This window comes from Euprymna scolopes, chromosome 7 (assembly GCF_053919585.1).
Source record: "Euprymna scolopes isolate OS-2025 chromosome 7, ASM5391958v1, whole genome shotgun sequence".
NCBI classification, from domain to species: Eukaryota; Metazoa; Mollusca; class Cephalopoda; order Sepiida; family Sepiolidae; genus Euprymna; species Euprymna scolopes.
In genome coordinates this window covers 145,731,223-145,748,617 of record NC_136488.1, presented here as the reverse complement: position 1 = coordinate 145,748,617, position 17,395 = coordinate 145,731,223, and the positions used below count along the sequence as shown (strand labels likewise).

Here is a 17,395-nt window from a genome sequence, read left to right as displayed (position 1 = left end):
GCAACAAAATCCCACCCCTAGCCAGTAGAAATCCCTAAATGTAAAAAAGCCTTCTACTCTAATAGTTTCTTCCTTAGGACTGCTAAACTTTGGAATTCCCTTTTGGGTTTCTGTTTCCCCGACTGTAATGACATGCAGAAGTTTAAATGTAATGTAAACAGAGATCTTGCTGCTCAGCTCCCCACATAGCACCCCTACATCAAAGTGGCACCGTGCTTTGTTTGAGGTGAAAATGCAATAAAAAAATAAAAAAAACGGACTCTTTAATCAGCTGTCCCTGTCCATACATGGACGCACGCTCCAACTACCAACTTTAACATGTATCCATGAAGTCTTCTCTCTTTCAATATGCCTGTTTAATCTTTAAACTACGTCACTTCATTTGAACTATTTCCACGACTAACTTTTTCTCAATACAGACCTACTAATGAAGGTAATCAATAAAGCTGTAATTTAACGTAAGAATGAGAAACTCTGGTCTTCATTTTTACAAAATCTTCTCAACCATCCATTTCCATTACTAATAAGAGTTTGTTATGCAGACTTCTCGGATTCACATTCAAAAACAGCACAAATTGGGAAAAAAATATTTTGGAGGAAAGTTACAGTGCTGTAAATAAGTAAATAAAGTTATTTTTAACGATGAAAGAATTACAAAAACAAAAAAAGCTGAATTTGGTAATTTCTATTTTTAATTTAATCTTTTTTTTTTTTTTTTATCGGATAGTTTTGTCTTCTTTTTCTTTTCGGTTTGTTTCAGTTCACCCGATTTCAAGTAGCAAATAGAAATTAGATTGAAAAGCCAACTGGTTGGAGAATAAAAACTAAAAGTTACTCATAGAAAGAGAAATGAAAGTTACAAGAATTTACTACTAACCAATTCCAGTAAGATTGTAAGTTCATACGCTTGGTTTCCAGATTCCATACTTTAGTATGCACGTCCATTAACTGAAATCATAAAGGATGAAATATTATAATATAATTCAGTTAAAAAAAAAAAGTAGTGTCCAGCATTAAGTGAGAAAAAAAAATGACTGACACAATTGATATTATCATGACATTTACTGGATGCATGACTGGTGATGGTGATTCAGTGATTTACGACATGGCCTGACGATCTAGGTGTTCCAAGTTCGAATCCAATTTGTTCCACAAAAAAATCACTTTCACTTAAGATGTTGGCAACCTTCTCGTCGTGCCTTCCGATGTCTTTCTAAAAAGAATTCTAACTAGAATAATATCGGGGAAATCAATGCCAACAACAGAATACAATATAATACAACAATAGAATACAGCATGATGTCTGGATGGGTTTCTACTAGTTCTTTGTTCCATTTTCTAATTTTAAGCGAATATCCAGACTTCAAAGATGTGATATTTGCCTTTTTGATCATTTTTTTCTCATTCTGTTGCCTACTGTAAAACATACCCCAAATTTCTTTTGCAAATATGTGTATGTTCTACCAAATTAAAATATTTTTCCTTCTGATTAAAAAAAAAAAGAAAAAAAAAGAACTTTAGGATTTAATTTGAAGGAGAGGCTTAGCATTGACCTAGATTATATATATATTAGCAGTTCAGCCCGGCTTTGCTTGAGCCCTATGTACTGTTCATAACTTTATGTGTATATGTACATTATATATATATATATATTAAAAAGTTTGACTCATATCCAGGTAACCTACATCTAAAATTTCAAGTGTTTGGATCCAAATTGGCGGTGGAGTTTGGTACAGTCTGCAAAAGTCAACTCTTTCAACTTTGACCTCTTGGCAGCCAAATTTTCGCCCAAAAACTGATTAAAAAGCTCGCTGCATGTCTGAATAGCCTTTATGTAAAATTTCAAATGTTTAGACCCAAAATGGGGTAAATAGTTTTCTATAGACCGCAAAGGTCAAATCTTTTGAACTTTGACCTCTTGGCAGCCAAATTTTTTGCCAAAAGCCGATTAAAAAGCTTGCCCTTAGTCTGAATACATTTTATGTAAAATTTCAAATATTTAGACTAAAAATTGGCTGAGTAATTTGGTAGAAACCGCAGAGGTCAAATTTTTTTAAACTTTGAACTCAATTTTGACCCCTTAACATTTGTTTTGGGTTCAAATCAAATTAAAAAGTTTGATCCATATCCAAGTAACCTACATCTAAAATTTCAAGTGTTTAGACCCAAATTGGCGGAGTAGTTTGGTTGAGTTTTCAAAGGTCAAATTGTTGAACTTTGACCCTTCAGTCAAATTTCTGGCCGAAAACAGATTAAAAAGATTTTCCCAAATCCCAATACCCCTTATGTCAAATCTCGAGTCTAGACTGAAAATTGACAGAATAGTTTGGTAGGGAAATCTACATGCGCACACACACACAATTTCACTTTTATAGATATACTAGCATGGGTGCCAGGCGTTGCCCGAGTATTTGGAGGTGTATGTTGAGCAAAAAAAAAAAAAAAAAAAAAAAGCGGTCAATTTTTATAATTTGACTCCTATTATGACCCCTTAAAATTTATTGTTTTTGGCTCAAATCAAGTTATTAAGTTAGATCCATGTCAAAGGAACCTATATCTAAAATTTCAAGTGTTTAGACCCAAAATTGTCGGAGGAGTTTGGTAGAGTTCTCAAAGGTCAAATCGTTGCACTTTGACTCCTTAATCGCCAAATTTCTGGTCGAAAACCGATCACATAGATATTCCCAAATCTCAGTACCCTGTATATCAAATTTCGAGTCTGTAGACTTAAAATTGACAGAGTTATTGCATAGGGAAATGTATACATGCAGACACACAGGCAGACAGATACACACACACGTTCACTTTTATAGACATATAGATAAATATACATTTATTTTTTTCATAAAGTTTTGTTTCGGTTTTGAATCAAGCTCATACACCAAAGTCATATTCATATATTCTTTTATTTTTGAAATCGCAACTTTATAATATATAAAAATCGGTAGAACTCTATAATAATATCTATGAAATCTGCAAGGATTAAAAACATCACATTTAAGCATGCTTTACGAACGGGCTACACCGGACATTCTGCTAGTTTAAATAAATAATTTTGCAGTTTTAACAAAAGATCTACAATAATATCAGAGCGTTTCCATTTACGCTGAACATCCACAGAATGCCAACATCAATATATTACACTAGCATGGGTACCCAGCGTTGCCTGGGTTGACATGAAGTTCTGTTTGAAACACACCGATATACTAATTATTTTCATCATGGGCAACGTGGATACCCTCACAACAAAAATAAAAGAACAGATGAAAACATGTAAATGTAATCGCCCAAAAAAAGAAGTATGTGATACCCTCTCCACCAGATATTTCGGCAGAAGGGCTACAAAGAGAAGAAACTATTCTCCGGATATTGAGCACTGGAAATACACCCCCACCCAAAGAAAAGATAATTAAAAATAAATCATTACAACTTTTGTTTCAATAAAAATCGCAGCGAATGCCTGTGCGATTGCAAAAAAAAAGAAAAAAAAGATCTACCAAAAATGAATTCCAAAAACAATTAAATGACATTTTTCGTCATTTTATATTTCTAATGCAATCATCCGCCCCCCCCCCCAAAAAAAATTGAATTTGGCCTATTTTGGGTTCGTTCTGTTTATAAAATTGCTAGGTGAAAGTACATAATGGTTTCATAAAAATCAATTAAATTTATTGTTATTTTATGTTTCAAATGTAATTCCCGCCCCCCCCACCACAAAAAAAGCTAAAAATTTTTGTATTTGTCATGTTTTATTCCCCCCCCCTTCGATTGCCAAACTTGAAAAAATGCTAGAGATGACATGTCTGGTTGAACGCTTTGTGGCCAAAAAGTGGGTTCTCATTTTACGTTAAATTTATATAGAAAAGTTATTCCCCACGCTAAAATGTTAATTTTTTTTTCAAAATTTCTTCTTCCATATTATTTATAAAGACTGTTTAAACGTATTAGGCCACAAAAAACCAGGTCTTAATTTTTTTGGTCAATGTCAAGTTTCTTTCCAACTCCCCCAAAAACTTTAAAATGACGACTTTTAATGGTTTTCAGTGGTGCTGAAAACGAATATTACGTTTAAATTCGGGGCAGATAAGTAGTTTTCATGATATGAAGGAATTACTTTTTCAAAAAGTGGGGGATCACTTTCCTATATAAATTTAACATAAAATAAGCCTCCACTTTCTTGTCACTTAGTAATTTCTTCGTATCATAAAACAAATTTAACTGTGATATTCGTTTTCAGCACCCCCGAAAATTGGTGCTTTTTTTTTTTATTAAGAGATGTGTTCATTTTTTCATCTCATAATTTAGGACGCTCATTATGCTGTTAGTGAGTTTACAAAAGCATACTTTTGTTTTTCGTTCTTTCTTCATTATACAACTTGTATAGTTGTGAACAGATGCCTCTGCAGTTTAACATTTCACAAAAATTCTGTTTACATTAGGAGGCAGTTAAGTAAACTACAGAAGCACCTGGTAAAAACTATACAAATTCTATATCAAAAACCATTAAAAGTCGTCATTTTCAAGTTTTTTGAGGAGTTGGAAAGAAACTTGACATTGACCATTTTTTTCTAGGGGTTAAACGACGCTGGGTCACATCATAAAAATTGACCATTTTTAATTTAACATATTAAATAAATTATAAAGAAAATCTGTTTCACAGGCAATTAAACACACTTGCTGTGGTATAATTATTATAATAAATCCTGGGCAACACCGATTAAATTTTATAAACAAAAAACAAAAAGAGCAGGGGATGATGGATTTTGTCCACATGTGTCTCTGTGACTAACTCTGCCCTTGTGAGGATGCAAGTAAATGAGGACATTAGTTTTAATTATTTTTCTCTAACAAATAAAAAAGGTTACTTAAAAAGTAAGAATAAGTGAAAATAATTTTCCTCCGAATTAAAATAAAAAAAATAATTCAGTTTAGAATAATATTTCGAAATGAAAACAAAAACAGGAAATATTTAACAACGTGCCCCGTTTAAAACAATTTTTCAATTAAGCTATCACAGTTATTTTCTCTTTTGGTTTTCTGGTTTTTGGTTTGAAAATAAAACGGTTTTAGATTTCAGATAAAATAAATTAAATCAAACATAACTTTAAATTTAAATAAACTAAATAATTAAAAATCTTTTAATTAGTACAGTTGAAACAAAGCTATTATGTCGAATAAGTAATGTCATCGAGGTAATTATTTAAATAGATTGCATTTAATGTGATATGTTAATGACCGTAACTCAGTAATGAAAAAGTGGTTTAAAGAATGCTATATATTGAAAGTCCGTATACAATATAATGTCTCCTTTGACAGAAGTATCCTAATATGGGCATTAATATTTCTTGACCAGGAGAGGTGTACAAACATATGGCCTTTATATTTCTTTGGTCATTGGGAGTTGTACACACAGACACACACACACACATGAACGCTACTACTTTATATATATAGATATGAATGAGCCTCCTGTGGAATTTCCACAAGTCCCGCTAGTAAAAACACTATTATCTGATATCTCAAACTATTTAGATACCAGAAATGGTTTTCGTTAAACATCAAAGAAAAACAATTCCTTAATGAATCTTGCTCTCCTGCCAGTTGGAAAACTGCTTCTATAGTGCCAGTTTTCAAGAATTCTGGCAAAAGAACTGACCCAGTAAATTGTCGCCCCATTAGCCTCCTCCCACTTTTTGCCAAAATATTTGAGACCATAATATACCAAGCTCTAGTCCATCACCTTACAGATGCTAAACTTCTGACTGACAAACAATATGGATTTAGGCAAACCGGTTCAACAGCAGACATCCTAACTGTAATCTCAGAACATATATACCAGTCACTGGACAAAGCGAGGGAGGGTAGAGCGGTAGCTCTAGATATATCTAAGGCTTTTGCCAGGGTATGGTATGAGGGTCTTCTCAAGAAAATCAGATCATATGACATCACTGGAAGAATACATAACATAATTAGATCCTTCTTAGATAAGAGAAAAATCCAGTTTGTCCTTGATGGTCGTACATTTAAACAATATGATATAAATGTGGGAGTGCCTCAGGGGTCTATCCTTGGACCTCTGTTCTTCCTAATATTCATAAATTACCTCCCTGACAAAATTGTCCTGTGAGATGAGTATGTATGCTGACGACACCACACTCTATAACAGACACGACAGGAAAACAAATGAACACATATCTAAAGAAATGGCAGAAACACAAGACGAAGATCTTCGATCCGTAGTGGAATGGGGACAAAAATGGATGGTCAGCTTCAATGCTGCCAAGACTAAACTTGTTTCCTTCAATAATTACAAAAACCTTCCCTACCGCCAATAGCAATGGCCAATGACTGTTTATCTGAAAGTACATCTTTTAAACTCCTCAGCCTAACGTTCACAGGAAACATGAGTTGGAACAATTACATTGAGAACATTGCCGGGACCGCTGCAAAGAAGGTGGGTTCTATGTACCGTGCTAGAAAGTTATTAATGCCTGAAAGTATCCTATACCTCTATAAGGCCACCATTCGCCCATGTATGGAGTATTGTTGCCATATTTGGGTTGGTGCATCTGCCACTAGTCTCTAGCTCCTAGACAAGGTTCAAAAGAGAGCTGCCAATCTGATAGGTCCTGAACTGTCGGCTAAACTTCAGCCTCTATCACATTGAGAAAATGTTGCATCCCTCTGCCTGTTCTACAAGTACTTTAACGGTGAATGCTTTGACGAACTACAAGCACTTGTGCCCCCTCAATGTAAATACTCCCGACAAACCCGACAAGCAGCTAAATTCCACCCCTTCACAGTAGAAATCCCTAAATGCAAAAGAGCCTTCTACTCCAGTAGTTTTTTCCCCAGAACAGCTAGACTTTGGAATTCCTTTCTGGGTCCCTGCTTCCCAACTGTACTGACATGCAGAAGTTCAAGTGCAACGTGAACCGACATCTTGCTGCCCAACTTCCTACACAGTACCCCTGATGCTTATGTCCCTGATAGTAGCCTCCTACAACAAAGTGGCAATGTGCCTTGTTTGGGGTGAAAATGTAATTAAAAAAAAAAAAAGCAAAAAAAAGAACAATTAAAAGAAGCAGAAGTCATGATAATACGAACAGAATTTGATTAGAAAATGGTTTTCCTTAAAGCCAATAAAAATTGGATGTAATTGTTTGCAGTTAATATGTTGTTTGCAAAATCAGCAAATATTGTTTTTACGTATCATCAACTCTTGATTGGACAAAATCTCAAATCCAACAAGTTTTTTTTTTTTTTAAAGGAGTCACCAATTTTCAAGGCTCGGAGGCCACTCGAGGATAAGGGTTAATGAGTGTACGGTAGTCAATGGTACAATATCGTAGTAATTGTTAGTAGTGGAAATTTGGTAAATTGGATTACTTAAAGGGAACGTCTCATCAAGAACTTGTTTACGTTGGACTTGAAGACGGCCATATTGTAGTCAGCTGGAAAGCAGGGAAATGGAAGACAGTTCCACAGGTGTGCATTTCTAAGTAAGAAGCTTTGTCCATGGAATTTACGTTTAGGTTTAGGTGCAGATAAAAAGTAGGGGAAATTATTGATAGTGGTTTCAGCTAGACGAGGGTTTTTTGTGAAAGTTTGGCAGGAGTGGGGAGAACCATAGATTGAAGCTCAGACGAGCACTTGCTATGAAAATAACGAAAGAGCAGAGATGGACTCGCAACGTTTCTTCTGTGGGAAAGAGGTAGCAGGGAAGAGAAGAGGGCATCCCTTACTAGGTTACGAAATCAAGGCAGGATAAGGTGCTTCTAGCAACAGTGCTCCATCCTAGGACATACTTTATACAGGTAGAGAATTGCATCAGCAGTGAGATATCTACTGAAGCGTAGAATGATCCCACCATTTTTCCAGAGACAATGGATTTGATGTATGTATTCCATTTCAGATCAGGAGTAAAGGTCCTTCACAAGAAACACTCGTCTAGCTGAAACCACTATCAATAATTCCCCCCACTCTTTATCTGTGCCTAAACCTAAACGTAGATTCCATGAACAAAGCTTCTTTCTTAGAACTGCACGCCTATGGAATTGTCTTCCATTTTCCTGCTTTCCGGCTGACTACAATATGGTTGTGTTCAAGTCTAACGTAAATAAGTTCTTGATGAGCCGTTCCATATAAGTTATCAAATTTACTGAATTTTCATTACTAAGAATTACTATATTGTCCAATTTCTACTGTACACTCTTTAACCCTTATCCTTGAGTGGCCCCTTGGCCTTGATAATGTGGTGATGCCTGTGTAAAAAAAAAAAAAAAAGGTCAGACTCAGAAGCTTGTTAACCAATCATAGCGCAAGAAATATTCCGATGCAAAACTTATTTAAGAACACTCCTAGACAGGAAACAGTGAAAGTATGCCACCATTTTAAATTTGAAGCCAGATCCACAGCATCTCTCCAGTTTTTCCTGTTGCAATCAAATCTCTGTTAGTTATCTGTTTCCAGTTCAATTTTGGTCTTCTTTTTCTATTAGGGGTCCATTGGAACGCTTGGTTGGCAGTTCTCTCTGGGGCTAATCTTAGGATGTGTCCGAGCCAGCCTAAACATCATTTGCAGATTATTACCTGTTGGTTAGTATGGTCACCGATTTCTTGGTTGGTAATTTGGTTGCTACGTTTTATCCCTAGAATCTTTCTAAGGCATTTGGAATCAAACGCATCGTATGAAGACAGTGTGACACTATGTGTACAAACTCTCTTGTAGGGACGTAGTGAGTTATCTATTTTTGTTATTTTTTTTTTTTTAATAAAACTTGTATATACACAGTGACAAAAAGAAAAAAAAACTGGGTTAGTAACAAAGCTATGCATGGAGACCCAGGACTATCATGGAACTGAAGGAAGCGATCAAGAAGATTAGAACCGTTTGTCTGTTTGTTTGTAATGACAAATTTGTCCTATGTTCCAAGAAATAGCCAGCTCTAATTGAAGTTCATCTTTTGCTACGATTACTTGAAGCACAAAAAATAGATTGGCCCTCAGGCCAAGATCGCAGTGTAGTATCTGTTCTGATGCTACACTTCACCTTTTCTGTCCTCGGTTAGTGGAGGAGAGGTCCTTTATGTTATGACTGAGACAATTTTTTTTATCTTTGTTCCTGTCTGGAGTGCCCCTTTTTGGAAAGCTGGATTTCCCCCACATTAAAACCGACCTTGTGCCTAACTCTGCTCTCGTGGGGAGGCAAGTAAATAGGAATAATGACCAAAGTTTCACTAAATTCATGCAGAAAATTAAGAAATGACGCCCTCCGAAAGTTGGGCCCGTTTTTTGGTCACCGTACTCATTTGGTATAATGACACTGGCTACTGTGCTCTTTGATTTTTCATAAACTAGCCTGAATATTATTCTAGTCCAATAATACTCAACCAACTGTGACAATGAGGGTATAAACGTACAATATAAAAGATAGTTTAAATAAGTGATGCTGAGGCAGATGGGGAGAGTGTCTGCTAATGGGCCGAGAGATAAGGGTTCAATCCACAGTTGAGTCAAACCAAAGACTTTTAAAAATGGTAAATCTCTTGCAAAAACACTCAGCATTATATAGCAAGAATCGACGGCAACTAAAGTAATCCAGGGAAAAGCATGGCGCTTGTCCCTGTATGTTGGTGTAGTAGTTAATGAAAAGGGGAGCCTTTGGGTCGCCCTCAACTATGGTTGACGACTCTACTTTTTTTAAATAAAAGAAGAAAAAAATGGTGAGGAAAAAATCCAATCGAGTTACCTGTTTTATAGATTGTTCTGTGAGTATGTTATTATCTCGAACAATAATAACTGTTTCATCGATCGGATACTGTTCTATCCGGCTCTCCTGTACATGCTCCCATTTTTTCACCCAGTTTGTTTGGTCGTTCAAGTGCATTAGCGACTTTGGAATCCATTCTCTTTCAATGTTAGACTTCTCTTTCAGATGGACACCGGCCGTTAGACAAGTCAGTAAAAGTCCAATGGCGACGAAAACAAAAGGATATTTGCCCGTCGTATAACCCAACCTATGAAAAGACAAAAACAAGATGACAAATAAATCATTGGAATATAACACGGTTTTATTTCTATCCAATATTTTATTTTAAAACATTACAAAGTAGAAATTGGAGGACTACTTCCCTGTTGGTTGCAACATGGTCATCTTCAAATCTGATATCAACAAATTCTTCTTTTCCATAAAATAAAAAATATATACCTCAACAAATTCTTCTCATAATCTGCCCCATAAGTAATGAAACAGTTTATATCATTGATAAATATTGTTACTCTCATAGTGTTCATCATCTTTCTGCTGGTAATCGTTTCCATTTAAATAACTCTTATCTTTGAGTGGCTCTGTGCCTTGATAAATCCTAACCAAATAGTTTTAAAGACATATATTTAATACTGGTGATGGAACACCCAGCCTTGCCGGTCATAAAATATGCTTAAACATATTTTAATACATGCAAATTTTGTATAATTATTATTACAGTCACCCCCCCTCTCTCTCTCTCTCTCTGTGTGTATATATATATATATATATATATATATATATATATGTAGAGAGAGAGAGAGAGAGAGAGAGAGAGAGAGAGAGAGAGAGAGAGAGAGGGGGGGCAGTGTCCTCTTTTAAGCTATGTTGCTAGGACCAACGTATCAGTTGTGCAGGATTAAGTTGGTTAATAGTAAACGAAAACGTATCATCGAAGAAAGCAGTCTCGTGGTAATATGGTCCACAAAAGGGAAATTCTTAGAAAGAAACTCTGTTCATGGAGATTCCATCAGACACTGGCGACATTGGGGTAAGAAAAGAAATTTCTTTTCATTTCTGGTAGAAGGACGAGGTCTTGCTGTGAATAATTCTAATTTTACTAATTGTGAATTACTCTAATTTTACAAATTGTCTATTTATTTGTTTAGCGATGCAAGATGCACCACTTTATATTCATAGTAAACGAAAATGCATCACAGAAAGAAAAGCAAAACCTCTTTAAGAGCAAAAACAAAAGAGGTTTATTTCAGTGGCAAAATGTTAAACGGTGTTCGAGCAAAGAAAATATAGAGATGAAAGATTTTTTGACTCTCGAAGGCAAACAATTATCTTCAGGCGAAGATCGTTAAGCTGAAGTGTCCAGTGGACAAGGACAGGAGAGAGAGAGGAGAGATGTCTGTCTTTGATGCTTTCAGGGTTCTCTCTGATGAATAACTGTGATTCTCAAAGAGGCTAAAGAAGTTCCTTAGGAGCAAAGCTCTACGGACAAATCTATTTTCAGTTGACTTTTTTCATGTAATTTCGTTTCGTTTACAATTAGAAAAGTTACTAGCCAAACCCACGTGATTTTTGGAATATTGCATCTTTGTTCTGTGATGAGTACATACACCATAAAGATTTTATTTATTTATTTCCTTTATTTCAAATAAGTGTAATTCTAAATATGCACCTAATTTTGTGTTAAGGTTTGATGTTTTTTAAACAAAAATTCATTAAAAAAAAAAAGGGAAGAGAAATTTCGTTTTTTTTTTAAGAACACTTAATGCTTCTATCCTTAAAAAGTTGGGTATGTTCATACGTATATACCTTTGAATGTAAAAGACTGTAGAGGACTAGGATATATAAATCCTAATCCCATTACAAAAGAAAATAATGAAACGAATGGAATTGAAGCAAACAAAAACTCAATTGAAGGATAAGATAAACGTGTCGTTTATTTATTGTTGAAAAGTGAATGTTTTAGGTGTAACACGTGTTCATGTCTGCGCGGGTGTAACCATCGTTTGTTGCGGGACTGGTGGTGTAGAAAGAAAAAGGAAATGTGTGTTCATCTCACTATCGTTTGTTCGCGCGTGGGAAGAGAAGTGAGTAACGTAGTGAAAAATGGGAATGATAGTCCAGCGTGTAGACAAAGACAAAGGATAGAGGGTTGACATCAGTTAGCAGTCAGCTACGTGAAGGTATTCTCAGGGATAAGTTGTATATATAGAGAGAGAAAGAGTGAGAATGTCAATCCAGTTCATGGAGAGAGAAAGCGTATGAAGTGTACGTACTATTTGTTAGCTTTTTGCCCCACATAGTAGCAAGTGGCGTGAGGTATGCGCGTGCATGCGCATGCCGAAAAGGCACGCTGTCGGTCCGTAGACCGTCCAGCTAGGAGGCTGGTCTGAAAAGGGCTGGAAACAGCTTGTCTCTTGCTTTTATAGCTGTTTCCAGTGGTCTTTTGCGCATGTGTGGATTTCCTTTGAAAGGGGAAGTGACGTTGTCCTTGTGTGCGTACGTGTGCGCGTGTGTGAGTACATGTGTGTACGTTAGCGTGTGTATATACACGTGAATGTGAGTGTATGTACGCAAACGTGAATATATGTACGTGTGTGGACGTGGGTGCGTATGTTTGTGTGTGCGCGTATGTATATGACAAGTAATATAGCTTGAGATGTGAACACGTGTTTTTGTGAGAGACTAGGAAAGGCTCGCGCAAGACTCATTTTAGCTTTTAAGCATAAGGGATCCAAATGTGGGATATATTTAGTTCAATTTAGTTTTATACAAAGGAAGTAAAAAGAGTTTTGAATCCCTTCATAAATAGGGTTATATGGACAACTTTATCTTTAGTATGTCTTTCATAAGTAAATATTTTCGTTTACTAGACAAATAAAAAAGTTACTAGCTAAACACATATGATTTTTGGAATATGGCATCTTCGTTCCGTAACGAACATGTACATCATAAAGATTGTTCTTTGTTTTTTGCTTATTTAATAAGTGGAGTTCTAAATATGCATCGAATTTTATATTGAGACTTGAAGGTATAAACATTTGAATCTCTTCAGATGCATTTATAAACAGCTTTTATTAAAAAAAAACAAAAAACAAAAAGAAACAAGTGAAGCATGCATGGTCCCCCGTGAGTGCACAGTGAACGAGGCATAAAAAAATGACTAAGTTCAGCATTTGCTCCCCTCCCCATATTTAGCCCCCGAAATCCTCAGGGGACGTCAAATCCTGGTGAAAATTAACAAACGATGCAATTTTAGGTCTTAACATATGCAACTTTGAGTTTTGCACCGTGCAAAAAAAGAAATGACTAAGTTCATCACTGCCCCCCCCCCATTTAGCCCCCAAAGTCCCCAAGACCTTAACATATTTAAATTCGAGTTCAACATCATGCAAAACTGCTAAATAGACATACACAGAAAATTTTGAACAAATATGGTAAAATAGTCCCCAAAAATAGTGTTTTTATTAGCCCTAAAAGAACCCCTGGGGCACACCCAAGATTTATCGCAAAATATAGACAAACAAAATAACATAGAAATCAGTTAGTTACAACTTTTCAGAAAGTTTTATAAAAATCCAAGGCGTCATATTTTTTTTTTTAATAAACAGAAAAGTACCAATTTTAGCCATTTTAACCCGAAAGGCACCTCTAAGAGGGCAACTGGAGTTTTCCCGCAAATCCGTTTTGTTACTTTTTTTTTTACTCATATCATGTTTAATGTTTGTGCAAAATTTCAAAAACTTCCAAGGCGTAGTTATTGAGAAAAGCGCGGACCGACGAACGTACAAGAATGAATGTACAGGTTTACCCTCCTTTTCTCGGGAGGGGGAGGGGGCAAAAAAAAATTGTTCTATTAAATTTTTGTTGTTTAAATAATTTATCTTTGCTTGTTTTATTTTTAAAAAATAATAAAGCTTGAAAAGACATTTTTCACCCAGTAATGAGCTTTGGAAGATTGAATGTGGAAAAAAAACAAAAAAAAAACAAAAAACACAATCGCCTAAAGATAAGCGTTTTCTTATTTCCAATCGCCACTTTTAAAAATCACTCACAACGTAAAGCCCTGCTTAAGGGATAGATATAATCAAGGAACCCTGCAAGCTGATTGGTCAGTGTATGGTCAAATCGCTTAGCAGGGACGTTGATTTGATAAAGAAAATAAATCTTTATTATTTATAGCTCTAGATATATCTAAGGCTTTTGACAGGGTATGGCACAAGGGTCTCCTCAGGAAAATTAAATCATACGCTATCACTGTTAGAATACTTAACATAATTAAATCCTTCTTAGATAAGAGAAAAATCCAGGTTGTCCTCGACGGTCGTACATCTAAACAGTGTGATATAAATGCGGGAGTGCCTCAGGGGTCTATCCTTGGACCTCTATTGTTCCTAATATTTATTAATGACCTCTCCGACAAAACTGCCTCTGAGATGGGTATATATGCTGATGACACTACACTCTATAACAGGCATGACAGGAAACAAATGAACACATATCTAAAGAAATGGCAAAAACACTCGAGGATGACCTCCAATCTGTAGTGGAATGGGGACATAAATGGATGGTCACATTCAATGCTGCCAAGACTAAACTGGTTTCCTTCAATAATTACAAGAAACCTTCTCTGCTACCAATAGCAATGGTCAGTGACTCCCTGTCTGAGAGTACATCTTTCAAACTGCTTGGCCTAACGTTCACAGGAAACATGAGTTGGAACAATTATATTGAAAACATTGCCAGGGCCGCTGCGAAAAAGGTAGGCTCTCTCTACCGTGCTAGAAAACTACTGACACCTGAAAGTATCCTGTACCCCTATAAGGCCACCATTCGTCCATGTATGGAATATTGTTGTCACATTTGGGCTGGTGCATCTGCTACTAGTCTCTCACTCTTAGACAAGGTTAAAAAAAGTTTCCAATCTGATAGGCCCTGAACCATCGACGAAACGTTGCATCCCTCTGCCTGTTCTACAAGTATTTTAATGGTGAATGCTCTGACGAACTGCAGACACTTATGCCCCCACGACGTAGACACCCTCGACAAACCCGTTAGGCAGCTAAATCCCACCCCCACATAATAGAGATTCCTAGATGTAAAAGATCTTTCTACTCCAGTAGTTCCTTCCCCAGAACCACTAGACTCTGGAATTCCATTCCAGGTTCCTGTTTCCCTAACTGTACTGACATGCAGAAGTTCAAGTGCAACGTGAACCGACATCTTGCTGCCCAAATCCCAACATAGTGCCCCAGTAGTTGCTGCCCCTGATAGTAGCCCCCTACACCAAAGTGGCAATGTGCCTTGTTTGGGGTGAAAATGTAATAAAAAAAATAAATAAATAAAAAAATTCATAATTATTAAATTCTAATAGTTTTCCAAAAGGCAGCCATTTTGTTTTCAATATTTACTTTGCCCTACACGTGAAAGAGGATAGTTTGTTTTATGGTGGTAATAAGTTTTTCAATAGTAAGATTCTTTTAATGTTATGTAACAATTTCAGAATTCACTGACCTATAAATATAAAAGTAGGAACATCAATGTATTCTTGGCGGTAAGAGATATAAAAAAAAACAAACAAACAAAAACCCCCAAGATGTTAGTACACTCTGACTTGGCACATTTATTTTGGACCCACAAAGCGAAACCGTATGAATGACCTTGCCCTAGTCCTGTAAACTTGTATAAAACTGACAAACATCCGCAAATAAAAAGTTTTTTTTTTATTTATTATTTTATTCTAGAGAAATTCCGGTTTTCTTTTAGAATACTTAATGTTTCTATCTTAAAAAAGTAGGTATGTTCATGTGTTCATACCTTTGAATGTAAAGGACTCATTCCAGTTTCTAGGCATAAGGGATCCAAATGTGGGATATATTTAGTTCAATTTAGTTTTGCACAATGGAAGTAAAAAGAGTTTTGAATCCTTTCATGAATAGGGTTCTTTGGACAAATGTATCTTTAGTTGACCATGGCAAGTAAATAATTGTAAATGTAATTCTAAATAAGTACCGGATTTTATATTGAGACTTGAAGATAAAACATTCAAATTTATTTAGATGTTATTTAAACAGCCTTCTTAAAAAAAAACAAAAAAACAAAAAAAAACAGTGTACTGTTCTTTTAATACTTTTATAGTTTAAATAATTTGACTTTGTTCGTTTTATACATAAAAAAAAAATGATTGAAAAGACATTTTTCGTGCCGTAATTGAGCTTTCGAAGATTATCGGTAAACACACACACACACACACACACAATCGCCAAAAGATACGTGTTTTATTATTTCTAGTCGCCACTCGCAAAAATTACTAGCAAAGGCAACTAACTAGCCGCGTAAAAGTTTACATAGTATTTTAATAAATTTTAGAGGGCCATAATATGCACACACTTTTCCACAGATTTTCAATGTCTATTTTCAAGGACTTTTCAAGACTTAAAAAATTTTTTCAAGGCCCTCTCTCCAGACAAAATGCAAGTTTCAAAACAAAATTTGAAGTTTGTTTTACAACCCATAGCGATTCGAAAAAGTTATAAAAAATCAACTATATAACAAAAATAAATGTTACCATAGTCAATAACAGTTACTTTGCAACTTATCTGCATCAGTTTTTGATGTTTTTAAGTAGTTTTAAATAATTTTTATTTAATCTCAAATATTAACTCTCTTGACGGCTTTTAATTTCCAAGATGGCTTTTGCCTTGTTCAATTTTCTTTTCTTTTTTTTTCCCCCGGCCGGCCTAATTTTAAATTATCACTTTTTTTTTTTAGAGGCGGGGGGTCACTATTGGAGAGGCCCGTCCGCACAAGGAAAGTACTTTTAGAGACGGGGGGGGGGGGATTTTATTTATGGTGGCTGCAACTACTCCTCCCCCTTAAAAAATTATAACATTAAATTATAAATGAGAACAAAAATAGAAGAAGATTTCAATCTTCATCACAAACTACCTTGAGTAGTTTTGTGATAAAGGGACATAACTATTGTATCGGCAATACTATGCAATTTCAGAGGAATGTATTCCGATTTTATTTTCAATATTTAAAAAAGATTTCAGCTCTTTCTGACCGACTCTGCTGACTGCTCGAACTCGACTACCTGACTGCCCTAATCTGACTAATTCTAGTTCCTATATTGAGGGCCCTGTCGGTGGGGCATTAGAATACGCCGACTGCCCCCCTGCAGAGGGTAAAAGTCCCTCAATGGGTGTCCTGGATATGACCTTAAACTATATTCAGTGGTGAGGCCCCAGCTTGTGGGCTTTGGGGAGTGGGGAGCCACCTTTTAATTGCCATTGCTCCCAGGTCCACTTTGACCCGGAGTGGTAGTACCTGTTAGGGTCCCAACTATAGGTTAAATAGAAACCGACGTGAAAACAACAAATATACTCTATTAAAAAACATTTTCCTCAAAATCTTTGGATTCGGCATTAAATAACCCAAAAAGGGTTGATCTGTCGTAAAACAAAAACAACCAACCAACCAACCAACCAACCTATATTGAGGATTCCCTTTTTGGTATGACGTCAGATGTGTGGTTCCAAAACGTGACCAACTCACGTGGCTAAGCACACGTTTGTCGAAAACACACTTCTGCAAACAAAAAATTCTCAACTAACCTATTTTTTAACAT

The 17,395-nt window shown here is 35.8% G+C and overlaps 1 protein-coding gene across 1 annotated transcript in view; it reads right to left on the bottom strand.

Annotated features, from left to right (window-relative positions):
• The window catches only part of LOC145280029 (patched domain-containing protein 3-like), a 127,879-nt gene extending 117,858 nt beyond the window's left edge, over window positions 1-10,021 (bottom strand). The window contains exons 1-2 of the mRNA XM_080131689.1: window positions 9,751-10,021; window positions 878-948 (exon numbers count right to left, since the gene is read on the bottom strand). Of these exons, the coding sequence (XP_079987815.1) occupies window positions 878-948; window positions 9,751-9,888 (209 nt within the window). The 5' untranslated portion in view covers window positions 9,889-10,021. The remainder of the gene's footprint in view (window positions 1-877; window positions 949-9,750) is intronic.
• Between the last annotated feature and the right edge of the window lie 7,374 nt (window positions 10,022-17,395).